Raw genomic sequence first — 15,706 nt, 5'->3', positions numbered from 1 at the left:
AAATACTTCATTTATCTTAAATTTTATATAAAAAATCTAAGTATTCTATACCTTCCTTAAATTTTGATTTGATGAATAGTATTTTTCTAAATTAAATTTAAAAAATAAAATTTAATTATTAAATATTAAAATACTATTTAATTTGAAAAAGGAAATAAATAAAAGGAATGGATTAGATAATGAAAAGTGAATATTATATATATATAGAGAAAATAATTAACAAAATAGAAAAGAAGGAAGAAAATAATAAAAATAAATAAAGTTAATTATACCAATGTGTTAAGTTAAAATGATTGCTTAATTTAATAATAGGTAAATTAGATGAAGAACTTTAAATATATAGATTTTATAAAAATAAAGACTTAACATTTATTGTGAGATACTCTGCATTTCTATATAACAACCCACCTCTCCACTCGACATCTAAGAGTCGGTGCAGTGTCTAGAAGCCGCCGCCGCCTCGTATGGTGGACTTAGAAAGATTCGGGAGCGGCTCAAGCGTCGTGCTGGATCCGGAGGTGGGCGCGGAGGCGGAGTCGCGGAAGCTCCCCTCGTCGCAGTACAAGGGCGTGGTGCCGCAGCCGAACGGGCGGTGGGGGGCGCAGATCTACGAGAAGCACCGCCGCGTCTGGCTCGGCACCTACGACGACGAGGCCGAGGCGGCGCGCGCGTACGACGTGGCCGCGCGGCGATTCCGCGGCTGCGACGCCGTCTCCAACTTCCACCCGCGCGAGGGGGCCACGGCGGCGGAGGAGTCGTTCCTAGTCTCGCACTCCAAGGAGGAGATCGTCGACATGCTCCGCAAGCACACCTACCGCGACGAGGTGCGGCAGAGCGCGAGGGCATGGCGCGCCGCGGGGCAGAGGTGCGAGGACGCGTCGCCGCGTGAGCACCTCTTCGAGAAGGCGGTGACGCCGAGCGACGTGGGGAAGCTGAACCGGCTGGTGATCCCGAAGCAGCACGCCGAGAAGCACTTCCCAAGGGCGAGCGCCACCAGGGGCGTGCTGCTCAACTTCGAGGACGCCGGCGGCAAGGTGTGGCGGTTCCGCTACTCCTACTGGAGCAGCAGCCAGAGCTACGTGCTGACCAAGGGATGGAGCCGGTTCGTGAAGGAGAAGGGCCTGTGCGCCGGCGACGTCGTCTCCTTCCAGCAGCGATCGATAGGCCCGGACAAGCAGCTCTTCATCGGGTGGAGGTCGCGGCCGGCGCTTGATGTCGTCAGGATCTTCGGGGTCGACATCGTTAAGACGCCGACGGCCGGCGGCGACGCGAGGAGTAGGAATGCGGAGTTGACGCCGACGAGTGAATCCTCGTTCCAGAAAGCAGGATCTTTGGGAAAGCATTGGATTTTTTAAGAATCATTTCTAATTAACAAATATATAAGGAAAAATACGAATAAAAGATTGCTCAACGTGGTTCTTTGTTACGAGTACATATCCCCGTAATTTATCTCCTCCGTGTTAATCTTGAGACGGGTTAATGGAAATTCTGAGGGCGACCGTATTCGCCTGCTACAACGAGTACAGATCCCCTGATCCATAACTTCTGATTCTTTCTGGATCCCTTTCGTAATTTGTACGTTAAATCGCGATCGAAATCTAATCAAAATTAACTGTAATCTTTTTTAGATTCACCTTTCTCCACCTACGTTATAATTTTACGTTATAATTTTAGATTGAGCCAGACGGTCGGAGGCCACTGGTAGTAGGCATACTGTAGAATGCCAAGCAGGGACAGTCTGCCTACCGCCAACGGCCTCCGACTTTCTGACTATCCAAAACTATAACCTATATGAAAAGGTAAATTCAAAAAAAAAACATAGTAAATTTTGACTGAATTCCAACTACGATCCAACATGTAAATTGCGAAAGAGACCAAAAAAAGACTAGAAATTACGGAATTACATACCAGAGGATCTAAACTCCTTTGTTACACTCTCGAAAATGGAAATTAACATATCAACTGCAAAAACATTACTAGGATTGATCTGAATAAACCATACCCAACAACCATTGGTGTAGCATAATATAAATTCATTTGGTGTAATCTAGTATCGTTAAAGTTATGGATATCCACAATCATAACAAAGCTGACGGATCAACCAACACTACAAACAGAGTAAATAATTTCTCAAAAAAAAAAAGAACAAAAATGATGGATTGTAGCGTACTGTATTAAGAGAAATTGATAGGGATCATAAAGGCATCTTCTTTCCGTTCTTCGTGTTTTGCTGCTTCATCTTTAAGAGGTGTGAAAGACCTGCAATGACATGTAATCGGCTGGCAGGAACTCCTGTTTTAGCTAATGCCCTTCCGTGCTTATCCAGAAGCACAAAGCAAGGAACATATTTGATGTCATAATGTAGGAGCTGCACAAAGAGACTCATTCAAGTAATGAACCAAATTTTAGCATCAACATCCTAATCCTATATTGTAGAGAGAGAAATGCCTTTATTTACTTTTATTTGTTAGAAGAAAAATGGATATAGGCCAATTAGATCAGAAGCAATTCACAGGAGGGGTATGTTGATTTAGTATTTTGGTCAAAAGAATAAATATAATTCATCCTCCTGATAATTTTCAGTTTAAATGAAGGCAATGCAGAAAGTTACAGGACCTGCATAAATAAATTAAACAATAACATTTGACTTAAAATTACAACCAGCAAAGTGCAGAGATTGTGTAATGGGTAAACATGAATGTAATCTTGGCATAGTCCATGATTAGATAATAATCCATTCAATATAGCCAGACAATATTGGGTATTACCAAGCTATTAATAGTGTATTTTACTGAAATTAACTCATTGACTTGAGATGAAGGTAGGTTGGAAAAAAGAAATCTATGAGCATCTTGCAATAGGAATATCTTTTGAAAGACCAGTTTTTGGAGGTTATACTGTGACAGCATGACAAAATCCTCAGATCATCCAGGCAAACTTCAATCAACATAAACCTGAGCTCTGAGTATTGGCCATGGTTAAAGAAATGTGGGATTATTTGGGGCATATCTAAAGGAAAAGTAACAAAGTATGACTACCAACTCGAACAGTGTTATATCTCAAGATTCTCTCTAATGTTCAAGAGTTTTATTCCACTTTGATGATAGTTTAGAATACGTATATAACTGAATCTGACATCCAAAGAATTTCTTAACATGATAAGAAAAAAAGTACAATAACAATCCTATTTTCACCTATACAACTTGAATGTTACAATTTTTGCTCCTATTTTAAATAGCTTGAGTAATCTTAATGAGAATCTGTCTGAACTCATATGCCATCATAATCCAAAAGATGATATATCACTAGTAATATTCAAATCAATTAAATCACTTTTTATGACATTAGCTAGAATTTAGTTTGGTCTTCTTCTACCTCCTACACTCAAACTTAATTGAGCCAACTCATATAACTATATAATCTATTGAGCAACTTTGAGCATCTGCATATTATCTCAAGCTTTTACTTATAGAGTTTTATGTTTATCTACTGTAACTATATCCTTTTGTGTGTGCGCGCGTGTGTTTTTAATTGAAACTATCTTCACTTTTAGTTCTAGTTAACTCAAAATCTTTAATTTCGGAAACAACTCTCTACAAGTACAGCTTTCAACACAATATAATGTAGAAACAAAGATTAAAAAGGATATTTAAGGAGTTTATCTCAAATATGGTTAGTGAGTTCATCTAGTACTAACATAGAAGGACTAAGAATTTAAAACTAACTCTTGATGTTAACTATATAAAACAATTATCATGGCTAATACTAGAGGCTATATTATAATATATCTTCTTTGTCACATCAGCATATTACTAGATATCATTGCTTCTCTAAAACCCACCGATACTAGTTGTCTAAGAACTTACAACAACAACAATAACCAAGTCATATCCCACTAGGTAGGGTCAGCTATATGAATCTTTCTATGGCATTGGGCTCTATCCTCTACTATATTATCATCTATACTTAAATAAATTTAATCTTGTTTTATTATTGCTAACCAAGTCTTTATTGGTCTTTCTTTTACTCCTTTGATGTGCGTATTTGTCATAACTTCATATCACCTAACTATAGCATTTATTAATCGTCTAAATACATGTCTGTACCATCTTAAACGTGTCTCTAGAAGTTTTCCCTCAATAAATACAACTCCGACTTTCTCTTTAATATTCTCATCTTATTATGTCCCATCTTCGTACATCCACACATCCACCTTAACATCCTCATCTCTGTAACTTTCATCATCTACTCATGTACTTGAGTCATAACCTAACATTCACGTTATATAACATAGCAGGTCTAAAGGTCGTTTTGTAAGACTTTCCTTTAAGTTTTAGAGGTATTTTATAATTACATAAAACACCCGACACTCTCATACATTTCAACCATCTTGCTTGTATTCTATGTAAGACATCTCTCTCAATCCCTTAATGATTTTATAAAAATGATCCTAAATACTTAAAACTCTTAGTTCCAGACTACTCATTATCTCCTATTTTAACAATTGTTCATTACGTCTAATATTGCTAAACTTAAATTCTATATATTTTGTCTTTTACTCTACTAAGTATAAAATCTTTCAAGTATGTCCCACTAAGATTCTAGTTTAGCATTTATTCCTTCACGTGTCTTATCTACCAAAACAATATCATCTACAAATAACATACACCACGATACTGTGTCTAGTGAGTTTATCTATGAGTAAAAAAATAGGGACTTAAAGTTGATCCTTGATATAACCCTATCTTTATTAGAAATGCTTCAGTTCATCTGCCTAAAGCCTTCACTATGGTTATTACATCCTCATACATCTCTTTAATTAGTTCAATATATATTACGCTAACATTTCTTTTTTTTTAAATTCTTCATATAATTTCTCTTAAGACTCTATCAATGAATATCATGGGTAGATCTTACTTTTGCTCCTGATACTTTTCAATTAATTGCCTGAGAAAATGTATAGCTTTTATTGTCGACCTTTCAGGCATGAACCCAAATTGATTTTCGATCATCTTAGTCTCCTTCCTTAATCTTTTTTCTATTACTCTTTCCCAAAGTTTCATGGTATAACTCATTAGTTAATACCCCTAAAGTTTACACAATTTTGTACGTCTCCTTTGTTCTTATATAAAGGAACTCGAGTACTTACCCTATCAAATATTTTTTTCATTTTTAATATCATGTTAAATAATTTTATAAGTCATTCAATACCTTGTTCCCTAGGCACTTTTATACCTCTATCGAAATATCATCTGGTCCAACAGAAGTTATCATCTGATTCAATAACAAATAGAATTCCAACAGAAGTATTCTACATAAAAATTTAATTTTTTATACTCATTTGACCAACTTAAATTACCCAAATTAAGTTGGTCACCTAAACATTCATTAAAAAATTCCACCACTCTTTTATTTTTCCATCATTTACTAGTACCATATTGCATTCATCTTTAATACATCTTATTTAGATAAGATCTCTTGTCTTCCTCTCTCTCACTTTAGTTATTTTATAAATATCTCTTTCTACTTCTTTTGTATCAAATTTTCGATATAATCATTCAAAAATTTCATTATTTGCTTTATTTAATGCTTTCTTAGCTCCATTCTTGGTTATTGTATATTTTTTAAAATTTTCATGATTCTTACAAATATATAATTCTTTATAGGCTATTAGTTTTTTCCTTCACTTTCTCTTGTACTTTCTCATTCCACTACCAAGATTTCATACTTGGTGGTGCATGTCCCTTTGACTCATATACACTATTGGCTACTATTTTCAACTTTGATATCATCTTATCTCATATCATTTTAGAGTCACTATATATTTCACTAATGTTGGTGCTACAATCTTCTCCTTAAATATGTTTTGTTTCCCATCATTTAACTTCCACAACTTAATACTATGATACTATCTTATCCCATGTCTGAGAACTTAATTAAAAAAATCTAGGTCAACAAAATCATATCCAAACATTTTTTTAATATTTCTTAAAACAGTTTTCATATTAAGTAGATGACATCTATCTTCAAAGCATTAGACCAAGGTGAATTTTAAAAATATTTGTCTCAACCCTTATTCTCTTCCCAAAACTCTTTTCTCAAAGTTGTATAGTAAAATTCACCAACATGATCCTTCGATGAGTAGATCAATAGTGTATATTATCTACTCTAGTGAACAAAATGTCATCTTTCTATACTACATGTGTCATTGTCTATGTTAAGTATTAAAAAAAAAAAAAATGGTCTCACTGCCACCACCATACCCATCCACGTGCATCCATTCCTTTTCTTTTCCCCCTTTCTTCTTCTCCCTATTCTTCTTTTTCTTCTCCTTTTTCTCTTCTCCAGCGGCGACGAACGGCAGATCCATCCATGCTCTTCTTCTCCAAGCTTGCAACCCCCTTCTCTTCTTCTTTTCTCTTCTCCAACGGCAACAAGCAACAAGCTTCCCCTTCCTTGTTGTCTTGCTTCTCGACAACACCGTCGAAGCTCCTCGGAGTGTGCCGGAGCTCGCCGGACCACCAGAAAAGAGGGGAAAACAAAGCCCTAGTAGCTGCCCTCTTTTCTAGCCAAGCACAGCAGCCACTGGAGCTAGCTGTGGCCTTCGCCGGAGCTCGCCAAGACAACCGGTGAAAAAGGGAAAAGGTTTTTCCTTGCCCCTTCACTATCCCAGCAGCCTTCTTTGTTTTCAACCTTCCTTAACTGTCATAGTTACCTTTCGTTTTCTCCAACAGCAGCCCTAGCTGCTGTCCTTTTCTTGGCAGCACCGCCGGAGTTCGCCATAGCTCGCTGGAGCTAGCTGAAACGGCCAGCGACGAAGGGAAAACAACCCTAGTTGTTGTCATCTTTTTTTCAGCAATCAAAGTAACACGTAAAAGGTATATTTTGATGCTTTGTGTTAATCGATGTGTAGTTAGGAGGGCTATCTAGATTGGAATAGAGGTTTCATTTAGGAATGCGCAGTGGTACAAGATAGTGAGATCAAAAATAATGATCTAGTGGCTTCAAGTCGTAGATCATGTTCAAATTTTTATGTCATGATTTTTATTGGATAGTATTTTGATTATTTGAGATATGTTTCGTATTATGTTTGTAGACACGAGCTCGAGTGGAGCGCGGTGACCTGCCGACACTCGAAGATTTTACTGTATATAAAGTGGGTACATCTCTCTTTGACTCCTATATTTATCCTTGTGTATGAATAAAGTACTAATGAAATTACATATATTTGTATAATTGTTTTCAAAAGGGAATTAAAATGGCATTACAATTAGCGAAATGAGTTAAAATAATAAAAATCATGAAGGGCAAATAATTGATATTATTTCTTGTTCACATATGGGTTCATACTGGGATTAATATGGGAAGGGTTATTTTAAAAATTAAATGAATATTCTGAATTCCTCTTCTGTTGATACCTATTTTTTTTTAACTTGCTTGACCTTTCATACTTTATGCTTTTAATGATCTACCTATTGATACTTGTAGTTTTTATCTGTGAACCCTAGGATGATAAATTAACATACTTGATACAAAAATGTTAACTTGACGGACCATTTGTTATGAAAAGAAAATAATTATGATAAATGGATAAAATGGAATCCTTAAAGTGAAATAATAAAGATAGTAATGAAGAATTAAAAAGTGAAGACTATGAGCTTAGCTTTATACCAGAGCTTTATATTAGAGTATTGGACCGCCCACATGTTATTGTGGTAGCGCGGCGACCGCGGTCCAGAGTACCTAACCGTACACCCGAGATGTGGTGGCGTGATGTAGCCCTCGGTCAGTGTTTATTATGTCTTCCACCGGTGAGGGCTAATAGCCCGTACGTCAGATGACGTATGCGATAGTTTTATACTTTTAGGAGGCTTTTAGCCTATACATATGACATTACACTCTAATGATATGGGCTCAGTGATTCACTTTTTAGTTGATCTGTCCGATTTACCCATATTGATATTATACCATAGATGACATGTGCAACTGTTGATTAAATAAATAAGATTTGAGAATTGATCTTAATTGATAATAATATATGAAGATGAATTTTAATTCTAACAAATAAATGTTAGATGATCATAAATATACAATTATGTATAGTATCTGAGAACTCAAAGAAGAAATAAAAGTTGAAATAATAAATGGTACCTCTATGATTTCTTAAACAAGATTAAATTCATGCACATCTTTCCTGATTACCCACTTAGCCATTTGGCTAACTTTCTACATTCCTTGGCCTTCAGTTTTGCAGGTGCAGGGATCCTTTTGATATTGTAGTTGATTTTGGACTTCCATAGAGTTGCTCAAAGATCACGACGTGCTGATTTTCTGATTTGTTTTACTTTTGTTTCGTTGTATTTACAATCTGAAATTTTATTTCAGATGTCGTTTATCTGTATAGTAATTGTAATCTATGAAAACTATATATATATATATATATATATATATATATATATATATATATATATATATATATATATATATATATATTTCTTGGTTATTCTGTTTTGATAGTTCCTAGGGTTTCTTTTTATTCTATCGTCGCCGAGTGGGGTACCGAGAACTAGACCCCCAGGGCGTGACAATCTATTAACAAAATATGCCAATATGATTTTATCCATGTTCATATAGTCATATGAGCCCAATCATATTCTTCTAATATCAATTACGGTAAAGAAACCATAGAATTCCCATCACCAAATTGTGCCTCAGGAAACTAATTTCAAGAGAATGACATGAATATGTTGTGTTAGAATTTATCCTACAAGTTCATGCCTTCTTGGTGGCATGCCTAATCAATAATGCATTTGTAAGATTTCAATATCTTACTACGCATACTTTTGTTTGTTGTTGAATTCTAATGCATTCAAGATGTAAAGATGCAAGCACGACTTGGAATCATTATACCATAAGAACATAAAGATTGAAAGCAATTCACCAAGATTACAATCACACTCTACGGAAATACTATCCAACGGGGTTTTCCAATCTAATTCCATTGGATAAATGCTCAATAGAATTGTTAGAAGTTGAATTAAACTTGAAAATATGAAGCATAGTAAATGCTTGATGTACATGAACCTTGAATTCATGTACCTAGATAGAATAAATGCATGTATCTAATTAATGATGTGTGGTTTAGAGATTTCTATTGAGTAGTATAAATAGTCATGTAATGTAAAGTTGCAATATAAATCATTTTTATAATACAAATCTTTATACTATAACTCCTCTTCTCTTCCTAAAAAGCTATTTGAGAGTCCACTACCTTCCAATAAAGTGGCATCAGAGCCAATGACATCAAAATCCTTTTCTTTCCAATACCCCCAACTTACCAAACTCAACTAAGAATTGGTCACTTAGAATGAAAGTTATTCTTGGATCTCAAAGAGCGTGGGATATTGTTGAAAATGGTTTTGAAGAGCCCTTAGATGTGGCAACTCTACCTCAAAATCAAAAGGATGCTTTGGAGAAAGAAAGAAAGATCAGTGCGTTCTTACCTTCATCCATCAAGGTTTACATAAAGACATGTTCGCGAAAATAGCCAAGCGTGGGAGACGCTTTGTAACTCTATTATGGAAGTAGACAAGGTAAAGAAGGTGCGACATCAAAGTAGACAAGGTTTACTTTGATGTAGAACAAGAAGTCCAAGAGGAATCTACTCCACCAGCAACTCCACATGCACCTAGTTTATCAATCACGCTAGGATCATCTTCAAGAGAAAAGACTCCAAAATATTGAAGCCTTGATGATATCTATAATGAGATTCATGCAATTGATGAAATGAGTTTGTTTTCTTTACTTGCATATATTGAACCTTTAAGCTTTGAAGAAGCAAAAGAGGATGAGAAATGGAGAGGATCTATGGAGGAAGAAATTCAAGACATTGTGAAGAATGATACTTCTCTCTTTCAAAAGACCATGAGACTATTGGCGTCAAATGGGTGTACAAGATAAACATCATTCCCAACGAAGAAGTAAAAGGTGTAAAGCACTACTTGTTGCTAAAGGCTACAAGCAAAACAAGGTATTGATTATGATAAGATATTTTCTCCAGTAGCTCAATTGGAGACAATTCACTTTTTAATATCTGTTGTCATTCAAAATCATTAGAAGATTTATAGTTAGATGTTAAATCTGCCTTTCTTGATGGTTATTCTACTGAAGATGTTTACATTGAGCAACCTATTAGATATATGGTTAAGGGGCATGGAGATATAGTCTTGAAACTAAAGAAGACACTTTATGATCTTACACAGGCGCCAAGAGCTTGGAACAATCGACTTGACAAGTGTTTGCATGAACATGATTTCTTGATATGCACTCACGAGTATGCATTCTATATGAAAGAAGAAGGTCAGGGTTTCTTCTTTTTTGCATTTATGTGGATGATCTCATATTTATAGGAAATAATCAAAAAATGATTGAAGAATTCAAGATAGCCATGAGTCATGAATTTAAGATGACTAACATGGGACTCATGACTTATTTCTTGGGAATCCAAGTAAAGCAAATAGAAGATGGAACTTCTATTTCACAAAAAAGTTATGCGAAAGAGGTTTTTAAGAAGTTAAATATGTTCAATTGCAAATTAGTTAATACTCCTATGCAATTTTAGAACATAATTATCAAAAGTGAAGAAAGGCAAAGAGAAGATTGATCCAACTGCTTTCAGAAGTCTTATTGGGAGCTTGAGATACTTGACTTGTATAAGATCTAACGTTTCATTTGCAGTTGGAGTTGTAAGTCGATTTATTGAGAATTCAACTGAGTCTCACATGTTGGCAGCTAAGAGGATACTTGCTTATGGTATTCTGTATTCATCCTCTATCATCTACAAGTTATCAGGCTATTGTGATAGCAATTTTACAGGAGACATTGATGATCGAAAAAATATAACAAGTTTTATATTCTTTTTGGGAAATAATACAATTTCATGGAGTTAAAAAAGTAAGCTATTGTAACACTTTCCAGTTGTGAAGCTGAGTATATTGCAACTACTTCTTGCACTTGTCATACTATATGGTTGAGACGATGGTTAAAGGAACTTCATTTCGAACAAGAAGATACTACAAAGATCATGATTGATAATAAATCAGCTCAAAGTTTGGAAAAGAATCCGGTGTTTCATGAATGTAGCAAGCATATTGACATATTGACACAAGATATCATTTTATTCAAGAATATAGTGCAAAGAAAGATGTTAAACTTGAGTATGTAAAGGCTATGGATCAAGTTGATGATATTTTTACAAAGCTACTCATATTTGATAATTTTCAAAGATTGAGGTTTATGTATGGAGTAAGGAAGATTCAAGTTTAAAGGGGAGTGTTAGAAGTTGAATTAAACTTGAATATATGAAGCATAGTAAATGAATGATGTACATGAACCAAGATGATACATGAATCTTGAATTCATATACCTGGATAGAAAAAATACATATATCTAATTAATGATGTGTCTAGAGATTTCTATTGAGAAGTATAAATAACAATGTAACGTAAAATTGCAAGGCAAATCATTTTTACAATATAAGTTATAAGTCTTTATGATACAATTCCTTTTCTCTTCCTATAAAGCTATTTGAGAGTCCTCCACTTTCCAACCAGAATAGTGGTCAATTCAGGAACTTCAACACTGTAGATCAATTATGATGCTTACTAGTATTTTAAAAACTTTTGTGAAAATACAGCGTTTAATTACGAGTACTGTCCGAGGAAAAAATAAAACAAGACAGGCGCTTTAACCATGAGGGAGAAAAGGGAAGAAATTGTGAAACCTCAGGGAGCCACATCTCGTTCTCCGCATCGGCTAGGACGACCCCGACCCAGTCCGAGTTCTTCTCCCCAATCCGGAATACGAGATCGAGCAGGGAGTTGCAAAAGCGGCACTTTGGGGAGTAGAACTCGATCACGGTCGCTTCCTTCCCACTCGCCAGCGCCAGCGCCAGGGCGCGATGCTCGGCCTCCCCTTGCTCATTCCAGGTGCGAGAAGCGGCAGGCCTCGCCGGCCGAGGAGGGATCGAGGAGGGCGAGGGCGTTTGGGTTCGGAGCAGGAGGTCTTGGCCGAGCGAGGCGAGGGTTTGGAGAGATTTGAAGAGCCACGGAGCTTCTAAGTTCCCGCAAGGAGAGGGGTTTGAGGGATTGGGATCCCATGGCCACTTCCATCCCCAACACAAGAGAGAAGGCGGTGACTTTGGACCAGCGCTCATCGCAACGCCGCTCCTCGCCGTCGCCGTCTAGTAGCTTCGGTTCCGCGATATTCAATAAATAGAAGGCAAAATCTATCTACTTAATTGTGGATTTTTATAAATAGTTTAATCATATTTAATCAATTATATAAAATTGTCCTTAATTTCACATCTCTGTTTTTTTTTTTGTTCGTTCGTTCTGCACTATACACAAACAATCTTCTGACCACGAAAGAAGCAAACATGGAAAATTTAAGGAAAAACAAATACTGAAAAACCATGATCAATGAATCAGACGACGATCTAGCTGTTCGAGCTTTGCACTTTCCTCGGAATTCACTCCTAAAGCAGCTCCATAAACTCGAACCGACTAAGGCTTCCAGGCTGAAGGCGGAGGTGGCGGAGTCGGAAACATCGGAGGGACCGCGGAGAAGATGGTGTTCTTATCAATGCCAGTCTTCACTCCGGACAGGGACACCAATGCAGCCACCAGGCCGGCGTTCCCGGCGAGCGTCGGTTCCGTGTAATTGTAGTTTGTCCGGACGTCCTTGAATCCGTCGTGCCTGTCCGGACCGGCGACCATGGCGCCGACGATTGTGTTCGGATTGGGCTTCTTGGAATCCCTCCACTTGTACCCTCCTTTGCAACTGTACTTGATCCCGTTCTTCGGAATCGACGCGCCGCGATGATGAACGCGCTTCGGGTACCGTTTGCCGTATCCGACGAGGTAGCTCATCTTCTGAGGATTGTTGCCCAGAATGTAATCGATCTGCATGCACAGTGAGAGCGATTTCATCCAAAAGCTCGACTTTAATCTGAATTTTCATCTTCATACCTGGGTCTTGGCGAAACCACGTAGAACATCCGTCGAGTAGAAATTCGGTCCACAGTACCATCCTGGAGTATCTGCAGATTCAAGGTAATCGCTGAACAGTGAAGCAAGGAAAGCGGCATTGGCAACGTATTGCAGGGGTTGAGGTCGTCCATGGTTTAGTTGGATCAAGCCACCTGCATGGTTTCAGTTTCAGATATATATGATCAGATTTTGAACAACAAGATCTAGCGCGACGCTTAGATTTAGGGCCATCAAACCTTTGGTTCGATTAAATGACTTGAAAAATGGCAAGTATGAGCACATAATGTTGCCCGTCTGGTTGTGGAATGTGCTCAGAATTTCTTCGTAGGGATAACCAGGACTCAAGAACAGTCTGAGTCTGCTGAGAAGAACCTGAGATCCAGTGAGCTTGTTGTCCCAGCTGAAGACTCCATAATCCGGTCCTCCCCAGAAGGCACCGGCGTGCTTGGCCAGGGCTGGAGCAGTGGCGAGCTGGAGGTAGGAGGAATTTCCAGTTGCAAAGTAGAGCCATGAGCCGCCCCACAGAAACTCATCCCAGTAACCGGTGGAGTTGTAGAAGATGGCGGGATCAGTGCCTCCAGGGCTGTATCTGCCCCTCTGTAGCCTTCCGTACTGGAACAGAGTCTTGGCGCCATGGACGAGCTTGTCGGAGTAGGTCTTGCTGTCCTTAAACACGATCGAAGCAGCAGCCAACGACGCCGCCATTTCGCTGGCGAGGTCGGAGCAGCTGTGGCACTCGTACACCGGCCGAGTGTAGTCGATGTCCTCCGGCCTCATCCAGCAGTAGTGGTCGTTAGCATCTGGCCCCTTCGACGTGTCTCCTTCGCCGACCTGTTAATTTTTTACTCGAGCATCAAATCTAGATCTGAATTTAGCGACGGAAATGATTAATTACCTGTGCGACGATGCTGTCGATGGTGTCGGCAGAGGAGTTGAAGGTCTTGAGGAGGTAGTCGGTGCCCCACTTGATGATGCCCTTGACGTGTTCGAGCTCGCCGGCGGCCTCGTACTTGGCGCTGTACTCGATCACGCTCCAGCTGAGCATGGTCATTGCGAAGGACATGGGGAAGTTGAACTTGATGGCGTCTCCGGCGTCATAGTATCCTCCGACCAGATTCTTCTTCACCGAGCTGTCGGAGAGGCCGTCCTTCATACCGGAATTCCCCCTCCAGCTCACGTTGTTGTGTTTCGGCAGAGGGCCGGCTGAGGAATTAAGAATCGATTCGATTCATCGAGCCCGATCGATCGAGTTACACGAGATTATACGGTACGCGAAGAGGAGTGATGAGGCTTACAGCGCTGGGCGTTGAAGAACATGAGGGCCTTGTGGAGGGCTTGGGTGTAGTCGTCAGGCGGAGGCGGGGGACGGTGGCGGTGGGGCACGGTTTTGATGATAAGCATGATGAGGCCGATGAGGAGTCCGACGCCGAGGACGGAGCCGACGATCCAGAGGAAGAGCTTGCGGCTGAGGACGACGCATCCGAGGTCGACGTAGCGCTTCTTCTTGCCGGCAGGATCGCCGGGGGCCGCCAGCAGCCAGCTCTGCTGCGTCTCGTCCAGCTGCCGCGACAGCGCCGCCCGGTCGTACTCCTGCAGGTTCCGGCTCCGGTCATCATCCGTCGCTGAGTCCGCATTGGAGATCTCCAACGAACCGCCCCACGGGTCCCTCCCGAACATCTTCCTCTCCTCTGCTTTCCTCCAATTCCCCCTCTCTCTCTCTATCTCTCTCTTCTTGAGGAGGAGGCAGAGGAGGAGGAGCAGGAATATGAGAAGGTATGAGGAAGGAAGAATACTGGTTGATAATGGCGATCGTTTTGGCGCTTTGCAGTCGGTGGCTTGTTACTTTCTTCCTACTTTGAGGCCTCACCAACATGGACATGTGGAAATTTGTAAAAGGTTAGATTGTGCCATCAATCCGCTTTCTTTCACCACTGATTCTCACTCGCCTTCACACGTTGCTTCATCAGCAAGTGAAGTGTCGTGATTGAGAGCTATGTGTTCCGGTGAAATGTTGTGGAGGGTCAAGTTATCAATCAACAAACGTGCTGACGTGTGCCCCTGGGAGATCATCAGGGAAAGAGATGAAGGGTTCTGAAATTTACTTAAAAGTGGGTCAAATTGAAAGGTATTTCGACGCTCAAATTAGGGTTTAATTAAGGTATATTACGGGAAGAATGAAATGGAGAAGGAGAGAACATAGTGATAGTAGAGTTGTTGAGAGCTCGAATCCTTCATATCTCTTTAGGAGTTATATAACTGTCAAAAGAATATCTTTACATTAGAGGTTACAGACGTTGCTGTGGCTATTAACTTTTGAAATAGTGATTAACACATAAGGGAAGTATTTACCTCGACTTTACCGAGATTTGAACCTCAGACCTCATTGTGGCAATACCTCATGCGCTAGCTACTAGACCCATCCGATGGAGCACGCCTTCCATCATGATGTTATGCGCGCATGAGGGGACTAGATTCGGTAGTATTTATTTATCTCTCTATTCATCGGGTGCCACATATTTATAGGAAAGCATCTAAAGGACCATATTTGACCACCTCGTAACTACCTTTCCATTCATCTAGTGTCACGTGTCATGGAATATTTGTAATCGTTGTCTGTTTTTTTTGAGAGAAACGAACTTATCTGTGGCTCGTAGAGA

At 39.1% G+C, this 15,706-nt stretch overlaps 3 protein-coding genes and 1 long non-coding RNA gene across 4 annotated transcripts; 2 read left to right on the top strand and 2 right to left on the bottom strand.

Moving 5' to 3' along the window:
• Window positions 1-413: 413 nt before the first annotated feature.
• LOC121979246 (AP2/ERF and B3 domain-containing transcription repressor TEM1-like) lies at window positions 414-1,432 on the top strand. Its single transcript, XM_042531202.1, has one exon. It carries the CDS (start codon window positions 465-467, stop codon window positions 1,353-1,355), a length of 891 nt encoding a protein of 296 aa, XP_042387136.1. The 5' UTR covers window positions 414-464; the 3' UTR covers window positions 1,356-1,432.
• Window positions 1,433-2,018: 586 nt separating this feature from the next.
• Window positions 2,019-12,253, bottom strand: LOC121979244. Its single transcript, XM_042531201.1, has 2 exons — window positions 11,783-12,253; window positions 2,019-2,368 (listed from the first exon to the last, which is right to left on the bottom strand). The coding sequence occupies exons 1-2, from the start codon at window positions 12,212-12,214 to the stop codon at window positions 2,195-2,197; spliced, it is 606 nt and encodes a 201-aa protein (XP_042387135.1). The 5' UTR covers window positions 12,215-12,253; the 3' UTR covers window positions 2,019-2,194.
• Window positions 6,509-8,374, top strand: LOC121979245. Its single transcript, XR_006111344.1, has 4 exons — window positions 6,509-6,645; window positions 6,735-6,878; window positions 7,097-7,156; window positions 8,247-8,374. It is a non-coding gene; the product is annotated as an uncharacterized LOC121979245 (long non-coding RNA).
• Window positions 12,254-12,398: 145 nt separating the features above from the next.
• Window positions 12,399-14,841, bottom strand: LOC121979242 (endoglucanase 10-like). Its single transcript, XM_042531200.1, has 5 exons — window positions 14,345-14,841; window positions 13,945-14,252; window positions 13,286-13,880; window positions 13,029-13,201; window positions 12,399-12,962 (listed from the first exon to the last, which is right to left on the bottom strand). Exons 1-5 carry the CDS (start codon window positions 14,724-14,726, stop codon window positions 12,564-12,566), a joined length of 1,857 nt encoding a protein of 618 aa, XP_042387134.1. The 5' UTR covers window positions 14,727-14,841; the 3' UTR covers window positions 12,399-12,563.
• Between the last annotated feature and the right edge of the window lie 865 nt (window positions 14,842-15,706).

The sequence above is a fragment of the Zingiber officinale genome, chromosome 5A, assembly GCF_018446385.1.
Source record: "Zingiber officinale cultivar Zhangliang chromosome 5A, Zo_v1.1, whole genome shotgun sequence".
Taxonomy (NCBI): domain Eukaryota; kingdom Viridiplantae; phylum Streptophyta; class Magnoliopsida; order Zingiberales; family Zingiberaceae; genus Zingiber; species Zingiber officinale.
This window is presented reverse-complemented; position numbering and strand designations above follow the sequence as displayed.

What these genes read in the sequence shown, in the direction of transcription:
- LOC121979246 (XM_042531202.1), top strand. Translation starts at nt 465, where the DNA reads ATGGTGGACTTAGAAAGATTCGGGAGCGGCTCAAGCGTCGTGCTGGAT.
- LOC121979244 (XM_042531201.1), bottom strand. Translation starts at nt 12,214, where the DNA reads ATGAGCGCTGGTCCAAAGTCACCGCCTTCTCTCTTGTGTTGGGGATGG. An exon ending in ACGAGATGTGGCTCCCTGAG is followed by an intron (nt 2,369 to 11,782) that starts GTTTCACAATTT and finishes CTCTTTGTGCAG; the next exon opens with CTCCTACATTATGACATCAA.
- LOC121979242 (XM_042531200.1), bottom strand. Translation starts at nt 14,726, where the DNA reads ATGTTCGGGAGGGACCCGTGGGGCGGTTCGTTGGAGATCTCCAATGCG. An exon ending in GTTCTTCAACGCCCAGCGCT is followed by an intron (nt 14,253 to 14,344) that starts GTAAGCCTCATC and finishes TTAATTCCTCAG; the next exon opens with CCGGCCCTCTGCCGAAACAC. An exon ending in GTCATTTAATCGAACCAAAG is followed by an intron (nt 13,202 to 13,285) that starts GTTTGATGGCCC and finishes GAAACCATGCAG; the next exon opens with GTGGCTTGATCCAACTAAAC.